A 21,057-nucleotide genomic window follows, 5' to 3' on the forward strand; every position below is an offset into this window, starting at 1 on the left:
CGCAGCAGTACCCAGGAGGCTGGCTAGCTGAGCCCTTCCCGAGGGAGCAGAGATGCAGAGGCCGTGGGCACCTCTGGGCTGGCCTCCCTGGGGACTCATTAGAATTCAGCTAGACCCGGTCTCAAAAGCTGCAGTTCCGAGTAGGACCTGAGGCAGCCCTGGGTCCCCACGGTAGCAGTCAGATGAAGTAGAGTTTTCCACCAGAACTAAATCAAGCAGCTGGAACAAGGTGAGAACATACTCAGGGTCTGACTGTGTGATAACCGCACACTCCTCCATTAACTCCCACCCAGGAGCGCAGGAGAACCCAGGAGAACCCAGATCCCATGCCACCTGTTACTGTAAGCTTTGGCGGGGGAAGGTTCTGTCTAGTCTGGAGTCGCACAGTTTGTTGCTTTCCCTCGAATCAGACATTAGGCTTTGGCATCATGAAATCTACAGTCGTGATGGTTGGCTCTTTCTTGCATATGTAAAGTATATTCTAGTTTACGACTGTTGGGAGAAAATCCAAGCAAGTGAATCTCACATCGCTCTGGATTTTTATTCCACCATACTAATAGAAACGTACTGTATTGATCCGTGTGAAACAAAATGGCTTTCGAGGCCTTTTAATTAAAATGTAGTAAGGATTATATCTGGTCATATGGGTTCAGTGAGAGCCTCTTATAAAAATACCGTATGCGGTTATTTGCTATGTAATCAATATTTATAGAGACAAAACCAGTAGGTTTACAGTACAGATAGTTCCCTGCTGGGTATTTATTGTGACCTCAGAACAACCTGGGAGAATCATTCCTTTCTTTCTTCACGGTGTTCCTAAATTGCCAATTAAGATTTCATTCCTTTTGTCTCAGAGGAAAATGAAAGATGATTTTTACAAAGCAAGGTTGGTCGTTTTTGAAGCAGTCCCCTGAGACAGTCTTGTGCAAGTCTATCTTTTCTGATCCAACACCAGTTGATAAGTGGGAAAGTCGTTTATGGGCGAACTGTCTCCCTGCTATTTCTTAACTTTGCAAGATTTAAAACTGGTTTGAAGTTTTAAAATTTTCTACATCTGAACCATGAGAGACTATGGACTCCGAAAAACAACCTGAGGGTTTTGAAGGGGCGGGAGGTTGGGGGAGGTTGGGGGAGCCAGGTGGAGGGTATGAGGGAGGGCACGGATTGCATGGAGCACTGGGTGTGGTGAAAAAACAATGAATACTGTTACGCTGAAAAGAAATAAAAATTAAAAAAAAAAAATTTCTACATCACATAATACAGCCCATTCGGGCAAAGTCACTTTCATCAGTGTGAGCCTGCCCTGCAGACCCAGCACTCCGCAGATCTGACGCCTGTTAGCGGCTTTCCTAGGCTGAACGCACAGGAACATGCTTTCTCAGTCTGCAGCTAAAGATACGTACATTCTGTGTGCACGTATGGTTCTTCATAAGGCTACGTGTACGGGGAAAAATCAGGATGGCTATCATGCTTGGGGGACTTACACTTAAAATGTTCTTTTTTTCCCGAAAAAAAAAAAAAAAGGAACATGCTCATTTGGACAAGATAAACATTTTGTACATGAAGGAGTATTTGAATGCCCATAACACACGGGTGGATGGTAAGGATAGGAATTTTATAAGATTTTATAAAACTGAAGCTTTCCCATTGAACGGCTTTTCTAGGGGCTTAGCAGGCTATCAAGAGGTTCATGAAATCTAGAATAACGAGAACGTGATATGTTTCTCGGTCTTCATAAGCAAACCGTTCTGAGATTTCTTTGTTGTGTTTTGTGGGAGGTGTCTCCACCCTCGTAATGTGAGTGTGAATACTGTCCCTTAGATATATTTGAGAACTAAACTCAAGATTCGAGGAGACTCTGGCCTCCCTGTCCTTCGTTTTCTCTTCCTGTGTAAACATAGTTCCGAAAACATCGTGGTGTAAAACAACACCCATTTATTATTTCACGGTCTTCATGGATGAGGAGTGTCAGTATGATGTCTCAGGGTTCTCTGCTCAGCCAGAGCTGTGGTCTCACCTGGGCTTCGACTGGGGAAGGAGCAGCTTATAAGATCACGTGGTTGTTGTCAGCATTTAGTCCCTTGTGGACCATCAAATTGAGAACCTCCATTTCTTGCCAAACGAGCTTTCCCAATATGGTCACTTTCTTCCTCAAATCTAGCAAGGAGAAAAGTGTCCTCCCAAGATGGGCAGTGTGGTTTTATATGGCACAATTGCAACGGGACATGCCATCACCTTGCCGTATTCTGTTGGTTAGAAGTCTCAGACCCTGCCTACACTCAAGAGGGGGACATTATACAGGGCATAAATACTGGGGGACAAGGATTGTTGGGGTCACCTTGGAGTATCTGCCACAGTCGATTGTATGTCCCTCGGTCATTCCTGTCCCTTCCATATGCAAAATGTATTTCACCTATTCCCAAGGTCCCCAGAAGTTTCATAGCATTAAATCATCTCCCCAGGTTCCAGAACCTTACAGTTTAAATCAGGCTCAGATATGAATGAGGCTTTCTGGGGGTCGTTCCTCTCAGTCTGTCAGCCTCTAAAATCAGAGTCGAGGTATCTGCCACCAATACACCCAACGTATGGTGGTGGGAGAGGCAAGGATAAAGCTACAGACATTTCTGTTCTGGGGCAAGGGGAGGATGGAAGGTATAGAGGAATCACTGATCTATAGAAATTCTGAAATCTAGCCAGGCAAGTGTTGGGAGTTGCCGGATTAAGTTTTAAGGTCTGTGCGTAATTCTGTATGGTGCTTGGCTCTGCCTCCTGGGCTCTCATTTCTGCTTCCTGAATCATTTTTTCTTCTTCGCGAAAGTTAGCATGTGCTTGCGACTGGGTAGTTGTATCAACCTGTTTCCTGCCAGGAGAAATCTTGATTCTAGAAGCCTCATTCCATTTTGTACTTTCTCCGTATGTTTCAGTGCAAGCTGGTATTTTGGCTGAAATTAACTTTATGGGTCGGCTGTGGATTCCCTGGAGGTTTACGCTAGTAAGCAAATCCACACCCACAGATCTTTTTTGAGATAGCCCTTCTCTGGCGGGGGGAGCCTCCTGCTGGCTGAGGGACCGCACCCCGTGGCTGGCTTGTGATGGAGGCCATCTGTGAGGCACACCCTCGCTCCTGACCTCCTGGGAGCACCCTTTGTGGAACTGAAATTACTCTTGATCCTTTGGTCTTTCTGAGGTTTTAACACAAGGTTGTGTCCTCGTATCTGCGGCTTTTGTTCTCTCTGCCAAACATTCCTCACGGTGCTTGGAAGCTGTTTATTAATTGTGGCGTATTTGCCATCAGGAGAGACTCAGAACTTCCAAAATTAGTCCATCCTGGTCTCTCCTGTTTGTTACTCCTTCCTGCAATTTTTCTTTTCTTTCCCTCATACATTTTACCAGAAGCAGCAAGAAGACACTGGGCAGCAGCTCCAGCCCTTTGCTGGGAATGTCCTCGGCATTGGCACTTCACACTGCCGTGTCCCGCTTTCCACAGAACTGCAGTCACAGCCTTGAAGCTTTCTGCCTCGTGTCACAAGGCTCTTCCTTCCCCCAGTTTCCAATCCTGGGCTCCTCTTTTAAACTTTCGGATTTGGGTGTTCCATTTTGCTGTGAATTTTTCTCTTTGAATTTAGGTGTTCAGCTCAGTGACAGTAATTACACTTATTGTGTCATATAACTATGACACTATCTATTTCCAACGTGCTGTCATCACTCCCATCCTGTAAACAGTAAGCAGTGACTCCCCATTTTGCCCTCCTTCCAGACCCTGGTAACCTCTAACCTATGTTCTTTCTGTATGAATTTGCCTAGTTGAGATACTCCATGTAAATAGAACCATATGCTGTTTGCACCTCTGTGTCTGGCTGATTTCACATAGCATGATGTTTTCAAGGGTCCTCCATGCCGGACCTGTGTCAGAGCTCCATTCCTCCTTTCCAGCTGAATAACGCACAACTGGATGGTTATCTCATATTGTATTTGCCTCTTTACCCGCCAGTCGGCAGGTGGGTCATTTCCACCTTGGAGCTACTGTGAAAAATGCTGCAGTAAACATTGGCATATGAGTGTCAGTTCAAGTCTCTGTTTCACTTCTTTTGTGTATAAACCAAGAAGTGGACCTCCTGGGTCTTATGGTAATTCTGTGTTTCATTTTTTGAGGAGTTGCCAAAGCATTCTGTACAGTGGCTTCACCATTGTATGTTCTCGCAGCAGTGTGTGAGCCTTCCGGTGTCACCAAACCCTTGCCAGCCAATCCTCCCTTCCTTCCTTCCGTCCTTCTTTCCTTCCTCCCTTCCTCCCTCCCTCCCTCCCTTTCTTCCCAGAGGTATAAAGCAGTTATCTCATTGTGGCTCTGATCCACATCTCCCAAAGGCCTGTTGATGTTGAGTATCTTCTCCTGTGCTTATTGGCCATTTGTCTACTTTTTTGGAAATGTCTCCTTGTGTCCTTTGCTTGTTTGCTAATTGGGTTGGTTTTGTTGCTGAGTTTTAGTTCTTATCCTGTTTCCCTCTAAAGCCTCACAGGCAGCATCCTCATAGTCTCTCTGCCTGATCCACAGAATTCTCCTTGCATCTACCCATTTCGTGGTCCCAAAGCCATGTTCACATTTCTAGGTATTTTCTCCAGGAGCACTGCATTGTCAGGGCATCAGAATCTGTTTCAGGAGTCATTACGTAACAATGTTACCACTGACTCAGGGCCGGAAGCATCTCTTGTGTATTGGCTCACAGGGCCTGTGGGTTTGTAGCCTGGACACTGTAGCCCTGGGTCCTTTGCTCCAGGATTTTATGAGGCTGCGGCAGTCTGTGGACCATGGTTGTAGTCTCATCTGAGGCTTGACCGGAGAGGGTGTGCTTCCCAAATCCTATGGTTGTCGGCAGCATTCAGTTCCTTGGATGCTGTCAGACTGAGTCTATGGGCCAGACCTCCCTCCGTCCCTCTCCACCTACACCATTCAGGTCTGACTGCTTCATTCCTCATAGCTGTGGAACTGGAAAAAGGGGAGAGCCTTCTTGAAAAAAAGGGGTATTGCAGTCTTATGTAGGTTCAATCATGGAAGTGATATCCTGTCATTTTTACTATGTTCTGTTGGTTAGGAGGAAGTCACAGGTCCTCCCCACCCCCCACCCCCAGCTACACACACTGAATGGGAGGGGATCACGCAAGGTGTGACTTCAGGAGGTAGGAGCATGGGGACCACATCAGAGTCTGCCCCCATTGTATTATCAAAGTTAAGAGTCCCAGGAACCAATGGGGGCTTATTATATGATTTTTATTATTTAATTATTTTTTATCATTTTTTAAATTATATTTTCCTCTGTCCCCATGGGGTGTGTTTGCTTAGCAAGGCAATGTACTGCTCCCTTATAAGTCATTCCTCTCCCTTAATGGGTTCTCTTAGCTCTCTCCTGGGGTAAAAGTTAATAGTAGGGGGAACTCTCTGTATGTATAGTTTTTCCAGTACCGCAGAGACTTGATTATTCCAGTATGTCCCAGGAAAGGGATGGTCACTTCAGCTGAGCCAGGAGAAGATGGCTCTGATCGGATCCTGACTGGTTCAGGATTGGCAGGGGCTGCAGTGAGAAACTAGCACGGACCAAACCAGAGCAGAACGCAGCTTGTAGCATGAAGAGATAAGACCAGAAATGATACAGTGGTGAGAATCTAGTCCGCATGGGGTTATGAAAGGCAGTTCTCTTCACAGAGATGAACTTTATGGAAAAATTGATAATTTATAGAGAAATATTGCTGGGTTATTAATTCAGTTTAAAATGCAAAATGAGAATGAGCAGTCATGGGCAAAATTAAAATCTTTATTTTTAATGCATCATGAAATACATCTGACTTGCAGTGCTTTAAGGTACTAGAGATCCAGGAGAGCCAATAAAGTGTCAGCAGTGTCCAGTGTTACATGGCAAATCTGGCTGTGTGTGGAGGACTAGAGACATGAAGAACCATTGGCCAGTCCATTTTGTAGATATTTGATTCATAAATTAGTAAAAATCCTTGAACACACAGAGTCGCCAAGGTAACTAACTTCCGATCCCCCTTGTTGTCTGTAACCAAGAAAGATGCTGAAGAGTCAATGGTAGTTTAGCAAGAGGCCCTCTGTTGGGAGTGTGTGTTGGTCAGGGTGGCAGAGCAAGGGGGTCGGAGGGACCCTGCTTCCATGAAACTGCAGGAAACCCAGGGTTGGGGCTTTGCCTCTGACCAGACTCTCCTAGAGGGATTTGTGAGGGAAAACCCAGATGTGAAGGGGCAGAGCTGGCTAGCCTACAGTTGCTGCTGCCCTCCCGACCCACCTTGCAGAGGGTGACATAGTCACATATCTTGGTGTCGCTGTTTTCCCAGGACCACTGTAAAAAGAGAAGAGAGAAAAATGGAAGGCAAGTGGTGGACAACTTTAAAATTCAGCCAACTGTATCATTTATTGACACTGCCTGCAAGTTCTATGCTACACGTGGTTTTCAGGCTCTCCTGCTGTTCTGTTCAGCTGTTCTAACGTGCTGGGTGATTTCAGACCTGGCCCACTATAGGCAAATCCGAGAAAGTATTTGTGCACTGTGATGTATTTTACTCTGGGGAAATGGTAGCTCCCTTGCTGTGTTTTTTATTAAAAGTCAAGTGTTTTATAAGCATATTTAACAAGATTTTCTTTGCCCTCCATATTCTTTTGTGGCTTGTTTTTGTTTCCTTAAAGTACAATGAGGGTAAGGAGTCCTGCTCGTCTATACCATTTAAATGTTGGTGTATCGGCATGGAAAGGGGAGGTGGCCTTCTACGTCTCAGTCTATCCACAGTGCGACAAGGCACCCGTGGATATTTTGAATCAAATGCCGTGAGCTCTGATGGTCTGAGTTTTCTTTTCTCCCAAACATGTCCTTGAATGGCACCTTCCTCTTGGGACGCTCCGAGCCTCGGCACATGTGTTCATAGTCCCTGGGCAGTCAAGGATGTTTCCTTCTTGCAACTTTGCATGTTTGCCCACGCCTCTGGACCTCCAGTTCTTTTCATCTGTTGTCCCCTCAATTTCGTTTGGGCTCTCCTACATAGAGGTCCCCCTGTCTTAATTAGAAAATTCCTTCCCTTTCTCCTCGCCATGGCCCTGACCTCTGAGAGTCGGAGCCCTGGGAGGCTGTGTATGACTCTCCGGAAGAGGGAAACCAAATGCTTCTCTTTCTTAAAAATTGAGAAGATGAAAGAGAGAGGACTGTTCAGTCCCGTTGACTAGTCTTCTGTGTGACTGTTTAGAGAAACTAAACCATGTGCCTTAATGGTTCTCGCCTTTGGAGGCTTCTCGGCCATGGCCTATCAGCTCTCTCTCCCCAGAAGGACGCGTGTCTCCCACGTTCCCACAAATGGGAGGCTGACATGTGGCTCTGTTGTTCGCCTCTTGGTTTTTCTCTGCATTCACAGTTGCCACACCTTTGCTCCACTCTACCGAACCCAAGGGTGTCCTTTCCCTCCTCTTTCTGCCACCATCATGTCCATCCAGCTTGGAACACCTCTCCCTTGCGTTGTTGCAGTCCATTCTCTCCTGGTTGGCATTTGCTCCCTCCGCTCTTCCTGCTGGTGGGCTCTTTGAAGACCAGACCCCACACTTACACATGGAGAGCTCCAGAGATCCCAGGGAGCTCCAGGCCACCGGTTGGGTGAGGCAGAAACCCCTGGAGCCCAGTCTCCTCTCTCGAACTCGGATGGTGCTACTTTGTCTCTCGAGCTCTGTGGGACTTTTGAATTTCAAGCGTTTCCTCCCTTGTCGTAAAGGTGGGTGATGCTACTTCCCATCTCCTTCTTCTGTTTTCTTCTCCAGGTCACCTTTCTCCCTTCACTCTTCCCATTTCTATATTCTGTTCTTGTCCACAGTGGCGGCCTTTGCTCACTTTGCCTCATCCTGTGGACTCCCCTCGGCTTGGCCTGGCTCTGAAGCCTTCACATTCTCTCCAGAGTTTTCCTGGTTTGGTGGAAAAACACTTGAATCTTATCAGCATTTGCCATCTGGAAACTGCACTCTCCAAATGACTTCTCCTGGTGTCTGGAAACCAGCTACCATTTGTCCTTACTTTCTACTCATTAAGACAGTATTTTCTGTTCTGGGCTTGTGTCCATTTCCCGATATTGATCTTGGGCTGTAAACACCTGTCATATGGAAACGTGCTTTGTAACGCCCTTTGCGTAATGCCCTACAGGATATAGCATTGATTAAGAACCATGACATTGCAGGTGATGGACTTCGCCTCGCAGATGAGTGTCTCTCTGCCTTATATCTGAGTCCAGATGGGGAGAGACATGTCAGGAAGAGTCTTGCCTGCTGCTGTCCTCTAGAAGCTAAATTTCTGTGTAGAAGGTGGATAACTAGATTTAGGTAGTCCTTCAAATGGCCAGATATCTCTTGCTAAGTTTGCTTATGTGCAGAGCAATCTCCTTCTCCCAAGAGACTATAACCTAAAGAATGCCAGGTTGTTTCCTTCTTGGTTTTTTTGCTTGTTTGTTTGTTCATTTGTTTCTCTCATTTGGCTTCATTTCACTTATAGTGTTAAAGGCCGTGGAGAAATGTGACTCATCTAAGGCTAACGAAGGCCTTGTGTAGTTGGCTAATAATTGACAATGAATGTATACTTAGAAGTACAGAGTATAGAACTAGGACCATTGTTTGTAAATAGCTATTCAACGTTTCTTTTAAATTAAGGTTGTTTGACGTCATTTTGAGAGTCTGCAGATAAATTTAAAAATACAATAACCTAAGAAATATATGGCGTGAGGCTTCCTGCTAAAATCAGGCTTTAACTTTAATTTGTATTAATAGGATTATGCACCTTATTTGATTCAAGAATGAGAAATGAGTTCTAAATACAGTTTTGCTGACTTTATGTCCGTAACCTGCTTTATCTTTCAGTGTCTGTGTTTAGAAGATAAACACCCAGCCTAGATGTTCTCTCTGTGTTCCCATTTTTGGGTGCCTATTTGAAGGGTTTTGTTTTGTTTGTTTCTCCTCTAATTGGCTGCACAGGAAGCTCCATCCTGCATTGTGAGTTTAGCATTTTCTTCGTTGTGTCCTGTGCATCCCGTTGTCTGTGCCCTCACAGCATGGCCAGCACCACATCTGCCCCCTTTACCGTACCGCCTCTCCGCACACGCAGAGCCCCTCCACGCGGAGCATGCCCATGTGTTCAACATCGGTGCAGGGACAGACCGTGGAAAGGTCCGTGGCTTCATGTTGCCTTGAACGGCTTCCTTTTTGTCTTGGTTTCCCCATCACAGATACTGCAACGAACATTTGCTGTGTCCCCCGCACATGTTCTGGACAGGCTGGGGTCCCTGGGAACGGTGCACAGCCCAGTGTGGGGGCGGCATTCAAGCTCGCCGCAGGGCCTGCGAGAATGGACCTGACTGCGCAGGCTGTAATGTGGTGAGTACGGACCTTGTCGTTTCCAGCCCATGTCCCGAGCCAGCACACACTGGGTGATGTGCATACACTTGATATATGGCAAGCATTAGGTGTTCTGCAAACACGAGGTACGCTGGACTCACTTGATATACTGCAAGCATTAGGTGTTCTGCAAACACTACATGCTTTGTAAACGGGATGCTCTGTACACAGTAGTTGCTCTACAGATACTACATGCTCTCACGCACCAGATATTCTGCGAACATTGGGTTTTCAACAGGCACTAGGATGCTCTGCAAACATGAAATGCTCTGTAAACATGACATCTCCAGGCGCAAGGTACTCTGCATGCACTATGTGCTGTAAATCATGTAAGTTTCTCCGGTTAATGAGAATATTTGGAGGAAATAGTGGAAGTTCATAGTAGCTTGGAGGCTTTTTGAATAAAATATTTACTTCTGGGATAAAAGTCCCGTGGAGTTCTTCAATTCTGATTTCTGAACCTTGACAGAGCTTCAGTCTGCTTACCTCTGCTCACGATACTCGGTTTGGGAAAATGGCATATAAGGCCTCCACACTGAACCATGCTAAGGTATAGAACCGAGACACTCTGAGACTTGAGAAACTTCGTGGAGCTGTTGTCAGAGCACACTGGGGCCAATTCGGAGGGAATCGAAGACAACTTATAGTTTTGTTTTTCTTCTGCCTTAGCAGGTCATATTTCTTTTAACACTCTAAACCCTTAAATAAAATTCCACTCGTGCAAGCACTTTTCCAAAGGCCCATTGTTCCTCTTCCTGCACCACCTGCAAGGATGACTGAGTGCTGAGGGCCACTGGGCTTCCACCTCGTTCAGCTTCCCGTGCGCTGGCCCCCCGAGAACCCGCAGTGGGTGGGCGTGTGCTGGGGGAGATGTTGTGCACCAGAAGGTCTGGCTTGGCCTCCTTCCTCGCTGATCTTTCCAGTTGTCCTTTGCATTGAATTCATAACCTTGGTCCCTGGGGCGGAGTGATGTTTTTATGCTGCGGCAAAGCACGGTTACACATTCCAGAGAGCCCTGCAGAACTCAGACAGAAGGAGAGGGTAGGGGCATTTTTGTCAGATATGCCCAACCCAAGGAGATTTCTGTTATTGGGATTTGCAGTTAGATTCCTTGCCCTTCTGGTGCCATAGCTTTAATAAAAGCTCTTATTGGTTCTAGAAGCACTTCTTTGTGGGTTGGCTTGGCCTTAATTTTGGCCATGAAGAGTGGTCAGTGTGGAATGATAAATGAAGACTCTTAGTGCCAGTTTGGGATGATAAAGGTATTGCTATTTCAGATGCTGAAACTTAAAATTATTTATTAAAATGTGCAGAGTAAATCTGTGAACACTCAGTTGCTCTAGGAAAACTGTTCAAATGGAGTAGCTTTATTCTTTACTGAAATACATCATTTCCTGCTTCTGGTGGCTCAGCGTCAGAGACGGGGACCCCCACTCATATATCAAGGTTCGTCTCCTTAGCTGGGATTCCGCAGGGCTGGATGACCTGAGTCGATCTTGTACTTTAGTTTCTAAAACTTTCCAGTACAGAGAACTCAGGGAAAACATTTCAGGTCATTCGTTTTCTCATTATAAATTGACTTCAATAATTACATTTATTAACAGTTTAATGAAAGAAAGAACTGTATGAAGAAAAGTATAGCAGATCTATGTACTCTCTGGAGAGAGAGAGATAGAGAGTGTGTGTGTGTGTGTGTGTGTGTGTGTGTGTGATACATCTGATTATAAATGTAAAAACTAAATGTCTTCCTGAAGTGTTAATGTGTTTATTGCTTTGTGTCCAAATTTGCATAACTATAGTTTAAGCAACAAATGTTAACATCAATTTTCAAATCCAGACAAATGTCATGTGTGTCTCCAGTGAGCCTAATGTCAGCTCTTGGGTGTGTTAGTTTGGGGCGGGGGAGTTGCTTGTTTTTTCTTCTGGGTCAAGTACTTCCAAGAAGGTATCCCTGTGGCACGATGGAGCGGTCTGCTTTTTTTTTTTTTTTTAAAGACTTTATCTATTTATTTGAAAGAGAAAGAGAGAGAGAGAACACAGAGGGAGAGGGAGAAGCAGATTCCCCACGGAACACAGAGCCGGACGTGGGACTCAATTTCAGGACTCGGATATCATGACCTGAGCTGAAGGCAGATGCTTAACCGACAGCTGCCTGGGTGCTCAAGCATTCTGCTCTTGTATGATAGAAACACAACATTTATTTTTCTGCTCCTGCGGCTTTTCCCACGCACTGCAGTTCCTGTCTCTCTGGAGGTACTAATGCCAAGTGAGTGACGGAAGCAGGAGGACGGAGGGGCTTGGCTGTGTTGGATGGCTGAGAAAACGGACCCCATCAGTTCAATCCCTAAGTTTATTTTAAAATGCTAGTTACTTAAAGTAATATGCTGATTGTCAAATTCTTGCTATAGTTTATAAATCTTGAGCCCCGAAGTAGGTTCACTTTTTATGGAGGTCTTCTAGAAGGTAATAGCTGTTAAGTGTACATAACATTTTGATTTTTGAGTCATGAAGCTGATTACCCACTTGCCAATGTCTATATGGCTGATGACTCATGTGGCATTTCTAAGTCAGTCTTTTCCTCCAAGAAGGGGACAGCAGTCCCTTCCCCCCACAGGACAACTATGAGTATCAAAGGTGGTGATGCCTGAGAGACTCTGGCCTTTCCTTCTTACGCTTATTTCTGTTTTTTACTCCTGGACTCCAGCTGCTTCACCAAGTCAAGCTTACCAAAAATGACAGTATGCTAGCGCCATGTTTTTTACACAGTAAAAGACACATCTGTGGAAACGATAAGAACTCGAATTCCTGAAGACTATAGCAGTTTATAGAAAAAGAGTTGATTTCAAGTTCAAGTATGAACAAGATATAAAAGATGAGAATCTTTTCTTGCTCCACCATGTTAAAATGGAAATACTATGAAAAGATTTTCCAAGTGTCATCTGTGAAATTCATATGTTCTTGTCTTCAAATAAATCTCCAAGCCTTCAAATAAATCTCAATAAGAAGTTGAGTTCAGACAAGTGAAGGGCCCCCTTTAAAGCTACTATCTTTTTCCTTGAAACCCTACTCTTAAAATTCCAAATGTTGACATTTCTTCCAGATATTGATTTCAGTATAAGGTAGTTCCATTTTTAACCTTTTGAGGAACTGCAATACTGTTTTCCCAAGCAGCTACACTGTTTTGCATCCCCCCAATAAGGTACCAGGGTTCCAATCTCTCCACATCCAGAAGAACCAAAATCATGATCTTAGAGGGAGAGCTGCTCTCCTGTGTTCAGTGCAGCATTATTCATAAGAGCCAAGTGTGGCAAGTCTAAATGTCCATTGACAGATGAGTGGATAAAGAAAATGTGTGTACAAATGATCAAATACTATTTAGCATTTACAAGGAGGAGATTGCACGGTGTGCGAAACACAGATGAACCTTGAGGACATCATGCTATGGGAACTTGGGCAGACACAGAAAGGCAAACACTGCATGGTGACACTTATATGAGGTATCTACAATAATCACATTCATAGACTCAAAAAGGGGAAGGGTGGTGGAATCAAGGAGTCCCACAGGGGCATGGGGAGAGGGAAACAGGGAATTTCTGATCAATTAACACAGAGTTTCAGGGAAGCGAGAGGAACAAGTTCTAGAGGTCCGCTTATACAATGTTGTACCTTCAGTGTCACATGCAGTTTTTGGGGTAGACTTAATGTTAAATGTTCTTACTGCAGCAAAATAAGATAGAATGAAATAATAAAAAAATAAAGTAGAGGGGTAAAAGTTCTGAAAGTTGAAGGGTTGGTGGCTTGAAGAGGCCGAGGCTGTTTAGAGAGCTGATGGACACAGAGTGGAGGCCTGGATCTTGTGTAGCCAGAAGTGGTGTGAACCTGGGGCCCACCACAGTCCTGATGTCTATCTTCCTCAGTGCAAGTATGAGGCAAAGCCAGCTAGTGTCCAAGCTCCTGAGGCCCTGATGTTACCGATTCTCTGATCCTGCTGTCTCTTCTCTGGACCTTGGGGGCACATGTATCCAGGTTACTCAGTGACCACTTCCAGCACCTGCCCCTCCCTAGGGCCAAGTTTATAATGAGACTCTTGATGACACACAAGGACATTTAAGGGACAGACATTTCCTCTCCACTTCCAAGTAAGCATCTCTAGAACCAAATGGCTGTCTGGGCTTCTCTGGACCTCACTGCTCCTCCATGACATGCCTGCACGCATGTGACCTCACAGAGCAGGGAGGGAGCATGGCGGGGTAGGGAGAGTCACCAGGACACTGCAGATGCTGTTCCACCTTTCCCACCCACATCCCCAACTGAAATATGAGGCACGAACCCCCGCGGTCGTCTTCATTTCTAACCTGTTTTGATACGATCTAGTAACCATCATGCTAATTATTATGTCACGTCTTACAGATCCTGACTTACTGGGTTAACGTCAGATGAATTATTGAAGCGAAATTATAGTTAATCATACTGGAGTTACTCTTTAGTCATGCTATGATGGACTAAAGTCTCGTGTTACTTGATAAAACGCTCCCAGTAACCCTGGATGGTAGAGGAGAGAAATCAGGAGAAATGAAGATATTGAATGTGTAGCTGCCAAGTGCCGGGTACATTCTGTTTGTCTTTGGTTCAGTGACAACAGCTCTGGGAATGTGACTTTACCAATGTTTTTGGAGGAGGAAAATGAGACAGCCCAGGTAGGTAGCCTGTCAGAGGGCACAGAGCCTGTCTGCAGAGAAGCAGTGCCTCTGGGAGAAGTTGTCACCATTGGAGTCTCTTCTCTGCCCCCCCCATCCCCTCCCCGCTGTGAAGAATCAGCTGAGGGGCAACAGAGAGTTTGTGGGAGTTTTGCCACCAGCTTTGAGCCTACATCCCATCAGTGCCTGACAAGTCAAAGGGATAATTATTCAATTTAAAGTAATTAGCTAGATCACTCCAGAATAGCCATTTTGGGGTTAATGATCTTTGGCCTACTTTTGTTTCATTTTCAACCTTTTCTGGATAATACCTAGCAACCATCGTGATAATTGTTAAACCAAGTCCCTATAAATCCTAGCTGAGCACATAGCGTCTGATGAAATACTGAAATGAAATTATAACATAGCACACTGGAGTTGTTATTTAGGCATGTAATGAGAGGTCGACATTCTGTATTATGTAATAAAATAAGGAACTTTTATTGAGTACCTACTATATACTATAAACTACGCTAAGCAATTAAAAGTTATGTTTATTCTCCCTGTATTCCAGCGAGGCAGATTTCATTAGTGCCTCACTTAGAGATGGAAAACTCAACTTGAGAAAGATTAATGAACCTGTCCAGTAGCAAATGGCTGGTGGGAGACTGCGCCAGCATTTTGAGAACTGGCTCACAGGCACACATTGAACTAAATGACGTAACTCCGTTGGCCTAACTCCTTTGCTGGATGTTCGGTAATAAATGACAGGACTTTATTTTTCTTTTCCTTTTATTGAGTACAAAGTGTATCTTAGAGGAAAGAGGAGCTTTCTCTGTCCATTAGCGTCCTTGATTTTCAAAAGACTGTAGAGATTCTCATGACCATGGAAAGTAACTGAAGATGAATGCAGAACGCAAGTCTTCTATGTTTTGGCTGAAAATGACAACCCATGAAAGGAAGAAGGACATCCCAATGTTATGCTCTATAAATGGAATTGCTTCCCAAATTAACGTAACTCAAAGTTCCTAAGAGGTTTCAGCAGATGGGTGAAAGAGTAGAGCTAAAGCAGGGACAGATACGATGAGGATAATTCAAAGACGGGAATGGATGTGACGCCGCCAGCGCTGTATTTATTATGGAAATGTCACACAAAGTGTAAAACAGTTGACCAAACGCTGATTTATGCTCTCAACAGGAAGCATACGAGAGGCTCTGTTTCTGAGAAACAAAAGAGGCAGCCTACAGAAGACCCTGAAAGGTCAAGAAGAAAGACATTAAGATCGATACACCCTGTCAGAGGGATTCTGTGAAGGTTAATCAGAGTTGACAGCACATAGTGAAAATTGTTTGGGTTAAATAATGGCAGTATAGATACATTTAGGAGCAAGCAAAACCTGGCAATTGGAAGTTTGTTTATTTTTTTAAAGATTTTATTTACTTATAGTGAGAGAGAGAGAGAGAAATCATGAGCAGAGGGGAGAAGTAGAGGGAGGAGCAGGCCCCCTGTTGAACAAGGAGCCCGATGTGGGACTCGATCCCAGGACCTGGGGATCATGACCTGAGTTGAAGGCAGATGCTTAACCGACTGAGCCACCCAGGCCCCCAGGAGGTTTAAATAGGTTGTTACAGATGAAAATAATAGCACTGTCACAAAATACTCCAGGTTCGTGGAACACACTGGAGTTTGCAAAATTTTGAAAAATGTCATCTCGTGCATTCCTGATTTTCCAAATGGGAAAACCAGCGTCCCAAGAGGATGGTTTTGGCAGCCAGAGCCCTGTCGCTGGCAGAGCAAGAACCCGCTCCGGGGCTGCTCAGCCCTGAGATGCTAGAAAGGCCCAGATGCTGTGGCCTCCTCAGAAAATACTGAGGGAAGCGCTGTGAGATTCACTGGCAGAAGCTAACCTCCCCCCACCCACAAGACTGGGTAGATTCAAAGGCACTTAGCAGAAAGGCTCGTTTCCTTCCCTCCTGGATCAATATGGGGATCACTGGCACCCCGTTTATTTCTCAGTGCTACGCCGTCCGCAGGAGCAGCTCAGCCTCCTCGCAAGGGCATCTGCTTCTCTCCAGCTGGGCAGCGGGGATCTCCTGTACTTGCGGCAGAAGAAACGTGAAGTCAGGGGCACGAAAGTGAGCATACACGAGTAGTTTCGGGGTTCTTCTTGTTCTTTGTGGTTGTTCGTTTCCTTTGTGCTCACAGGCGGCTTGAACACCGGTTACCCCGAGATTCGCAGTTCTGCTGTGGGGGACAGGGACCCTTTTATGAGCAGGCACATTGGAGGTTTTTTCCCTTTGTTCTGTTATTTTTCTTTCCTTTGTTCCATGCACGCCATGTATGCCCCGGCTAGGTTGCAGGTAAAAGGGTTACTTCCCTTTGGGCCAAGATCCATTTCTGAGCATTTAGTTGCTGACGCCAACTGTGTCCCTCCCTGAGGGCCCATCACAGGCGCTGACTCCTCCCTGGGTTCCTGGAGCAGCCTGCTTATGGGCGAGTCTGGAAGCTTTACTTACTCTCACGAGCCAGTTGGCCTTCTACAAGGTACAACTAGTTTAGATACAACCAGTTTAGATACAACTAGTTTTGTGCATTGTTTATGAAAATACCATGTCATACTTCTAAAGTGCCCTGATTTTCTTAAACAAAATATAATAGGTGAAATTAGATAAAATCAAGTACTGGATTCTAACTCTGCTGAAAGCATATAGAACTTCTATAGGAAAAATAGTATTTTTCAGCATCGGCATTATAATTTCTGCAGGCCAGGAATTATTTGAGGAACTTCTTAGGGATTTTATTATGTATCCCTGCCAGTGAACCACAGATGTGGCATTATTATTAGAATAACCATTTTTCAGGTGTGGAAACATGACACAAAGAGACGTGAGGACCCAGCTCATGCGAGGGGCGGCCAAACTCAAGCCCAGGCATCCATACTGATGGGCTGTGTATGTCCAGCTAAATTCAGTAGCCTTGTCTGACATTTGAAAAATAATTTGAAAGGGTAAAGTTTAAAAGGCTACTGTTCTCCTGATGTTACCATAAACACCAATGTGCTTATGGAAATCTGTTTTGCCCAACTATGGTCCACAACAGATTTGATAAAGTGAATCATTCAAGCTAAAATCTGAAAAGAAGCAATCAGTTATCACTTACCGACAACAACATATGACCGTTGATGGCTTCTGAGAGCGCATGTAGTTGAAGAGTCAGAGAGACTAGAGGATACCTGGGGGAGGCCTGGATATCCAGATGCTTCTGGGAGGGGCACCCACCAGAAACTATCCTCCAAAGCCACTATATACAGTTGTGCAGGTTTTGTACTGCATAAATCTAAGGGGTGTTGAAGATCCTCTGAATGTGAGTAGGACCCCTGCAGAAGGACAGTGCACAGCCTGCGTGCAACATGCGTGACTGCAGCGCCACCTTAGCCCTGACCGCAACACATGAGAACAGTCGTTCTTCAAAGCCTCAGAAGTATATGGGGCAATGTCCCCCTGTCATTTTGGACTGCATGCGGCTTCTTGGAGGTGTAGACGCTGAGCCAGGCAAGCCTTGCATCTCCGCTGGAGCTCAGTTTTAAAACAGAGCTCGGTCACGCATTTCACCCCGGAGCTGAATCTATAGCAGCAGATGAGACAGATGAGGGGAGCGAAGCAGGGAGGAAGAAAAAGCCCATATTAGGGTTTGCTTCCAAGGCTACTGCTGTGAACAGCAGCGCAGATACCCTCCAGGATGGCTGAAAAGCCTGTGGAGTGGCTGTCATAAGCGCCCGGCCTTATGGGCTCCCCTTCACTGAGGGAAGCTCCTGGCTGCCTAGTCCCTGTGGGGCCCAGAGGAGACCCTAATGGGAGTGAGACCTGTGCCCGCGGGAGACGGAGCTGGTGCACAATTGCCTACACCGTGCCCGCAGCTGGGATCATGGGGTAGGGGCTGCAGTGTGTGGGGGGCCCCCAAAGCCCTCGCTACACCGGGCTCTGAATCCGAAACCTGAGTGCGCTCCAGTGGGCTAGTGAGCCCGGGAACTCTGAAGCTGCCGTAACGTAATTGGAGCTCAGCCCTGCTTCCTAGACTCCTGTGGACTCTTGAACTCGCCAGCCATCATGAGGGGGCTGGCGATGCTATTACTGGGCAGATCGCACTTTGTTTTCCATCTGACATTTTTATGTAGCTCAGTGGTTTTCCTCCAGTGGACCAGTTCTTCCCTTGGGAAGAGCTGTTAGGGGGTCCTGGGAAAGGTCTCTGTTTTCCGTCAATGAGAGGTGCGGGAAGGGAGGTCTCCTTTCCTCCTCTGGCTACTGGTGTGTCAGCAGGTGAAGCTGGAAGGCTGCTCCCCAGTTGCTGACAGCCTGTGGGGGTGAGCGTCAGGTTGGGGCTGAGGGAAGGAACTAGCACAGCAGAGAGGCAGAGCTGGGGCTCCCCCTTGCTAGGGACTGTCTACCCCGTGAGGCCCACGTTCCCCATCACTTTAGCTGGTTTGAGTCAAAACCATCCTAACCACTGTACCTGCTCCTGCCCCTCCCCCCCCGAAGCCCACGGAATCCCAGATCCTCAAGGATGGAAGGAGGGTGGGCACCCCCCACCCCGCCCCCCCACGATCCCCCAAGCTTTCTCACTCCTGTCCAGTTTCTGGAAGCTACCTCTTAAAACCACTTCACACCGGCTATTAAAAGGCATGCTCTTTCTTGATTGTTGTATTTGTTGGAGGCGCTCTAGAGTTTTCCTGTGGTTCCCATGAGCTCCGCAAGAGATCCACAAATGATTTTTTTTTTAAAGATTTTATTTATTTACTTGACACAGAGAGAGAGATCACAAGCAGGCAGAGAGAGAGAGAGAGAGAGAGAGAGAGAGAGGAGGAAGCAGGTTCCCCACTGAGCAGAGAGCCCGACGCGGGGCTCAATCCCCAGACCCTGGGATCATGACCTGAGCCAAAGGCAGAGGCCTTAACCCACTGAGCCACCCAGGCGCCCCTCCACAAATGATCCTGACCTTCATGAAGAAGGTCACCGCGTGAACCCTTCTATTGCACCGTGCTTGTAAAGCACATTCACTTGTATTTCCAGATAGTCCTCCACAGAGAAGTGGTTGATCTCCCTAGCTGAAACTTGCTGTCACACCTTCGTTAGCATGGGGATACAAAAAATTTGCTTTCTTTTGTTAGGCGCTATCTCCGGGGAGGGCTTGCAAGTGTGAAAGAGGGTCAGAGTAAAAATGCCTTATTTTGTTCGGAGAGACATGAGCATTTTGAAGAAAAGTAGTATCAGCACACAAAATCAACCGGCGTGCCAGGTTCGGCGCCGAAGTGAAAGTTTGCTGAAATGTAGCCTTGAGAGTTCAGGTATGAAGTTTACGAATGGGGCATGGCACCGATGGGGAGAAGAGAAAAATGATGGATGACAGGAATTAATCCATCACGAGTCTGCCTCGAGGACGTATGAATTATCATCTACAATCTCTGGAAATGGCAGTTGGTCTGGAGATCTGGAGGATTTCACAGAAATGTTTTATTTATAGTGTTAGACGAGTCGGTTGCACAGATGTCTTCGCCTTTATAAAAAAATCAGGTTTGTTCCTGCCTGTAAGAATTCCAATGCAGTGATTGCAAAGTTAATTGAAGGAGGAGCTTCCTAAGAGCGGTTTTCTGCTGTAGAAGTGACTTCGGTGAGACGCATGCAGATTTTTTTTTTCCTTTGCAGTTTATAAACCAATAAATTCCATGATAAAGACTTTCCAATACCTAACACGAGAACATCTACAATTTACTTATGGAAACACAGTCACTGAGTAAGTGTTCACAGTCATAAGAATTTCTATGACATGGCCGTGAGTCTGAAAATCTGTCTAGGCCTGCGAGAATTCGCACAGAAGAAACTGACTTCGGAAGGTACAACAGATTCTCAGCTGTAGGAAAACTCGGGCCTCTTGCAAGTGCTGCCAGATCTTTAACTGCAGCAAAACGTGTAATTGAATGTGATTTTCTAAACGTTCACCTTAGTACAAGTTCCTCGAAAACAATCCGCGAGTGTTCTTTTCCAAACACAGCTTCAGTCTTTGACTGCCGCCCTGCTGACGCTTTCGGGCTGATCGTGGGTTATCTGCAGAGAAGGCTTCTCGAGTCCCGTAGTGTGGTGTCCTTACGTGTGGTCAGTTTCTGTAGCTCGACTTGTCTGTTTCCGGGCGCATCAGGCACTTGTCCTGCAGCGAAAGAGAATATTCTCTTGCAGTTAAAAAGCAACTGCATCGTCCACCCAGACTGGCCTTCAGATGCTGTGCTGTGAAGCTGCCTCATTTGGAGACGAGGACCTCCGGCCTGATGCACTGTTAGCGTCAGGGACGGGCTCTCGCATTCACTGGCTTCTTCGGGTCCTTCCGGCTACCGTCCTCTTCTGACAATGTGTATTTCAGGGAAGACCTCCCTACGCAGGCTGTGGCTGTGAGAGGAATGCCTGAGAAGAACATTCCTCACACCCCACCAGCCGGCTCTGAGGCCTGGGGTCTACGCAACCAACTGATGGAAGAGCTGGGGAAGGGTGGGGCCGCCGTGACAATGGTGGACGTAGTGCCTCAGCGGACTCCTTTCTAAAACACTCCAGAATCCAGTAAATAAACAAACAAACGAAAACTGGGAGAGAAATGGCTTCGATCAAAGACTTTTGTCATTTCCTGAATTGATCAAACTTCTTGTTGTGTGATCCTCGTCCGGTGGACTCAGTTTGGCAGAGGCCTGTGAACGTCACGGTCTTAATGGGGATTTGCCTGAACGCATGCTGATGTGGCGAGACTCTGAGCATCTCGATTTTTTTATCCATCCCCCCCCTCCCCGTTTCCTTTCCACCATGACTGAATGACTGTTCAGCTCCTACCTGTGATGGGCTGTGGGGACAGCAGGGGGAATAAAGGACCCACGATCCCTGCTCAAGACTTCAGAATCAGGCTTCCGTTGTGAAGCTTAC

General features: G+C 46.1%; 1 protein-coding gene across 1 annotated transcript in view; it reads left to right on the forward strand.

Moving 5' to 3' along the window:
• The window catches only part of SEMA5A (semaphorin 5A), a 464,615-nt gene that overhangs the window by 394,391 nt on the left and 49,167 nt on the right, over positions 1 to 21,057 (forward strand). The window contains exon 17 of the mRNA XM_080804210.1: positions 9,256 to 9,403. Within this exon, the coding sequence (XP_080660336.1) occupies positions 9,256 to 9,403 (148 nt within the window). The remainder of the gene's footprint in view (positions 1 to 9,255; positions 9,404 to 21,057) is intronic.

This window comes from Martes martes (assembly GCF_963455335.1).
Source record: "Martes martes genome assembly, chromosome: 5".
Taxonomy (NCBI): Eukaryota; Metazoa; Chordata; class Mammalia; order Carnivora; family Mustelidae; genus Martes; species Martes martes.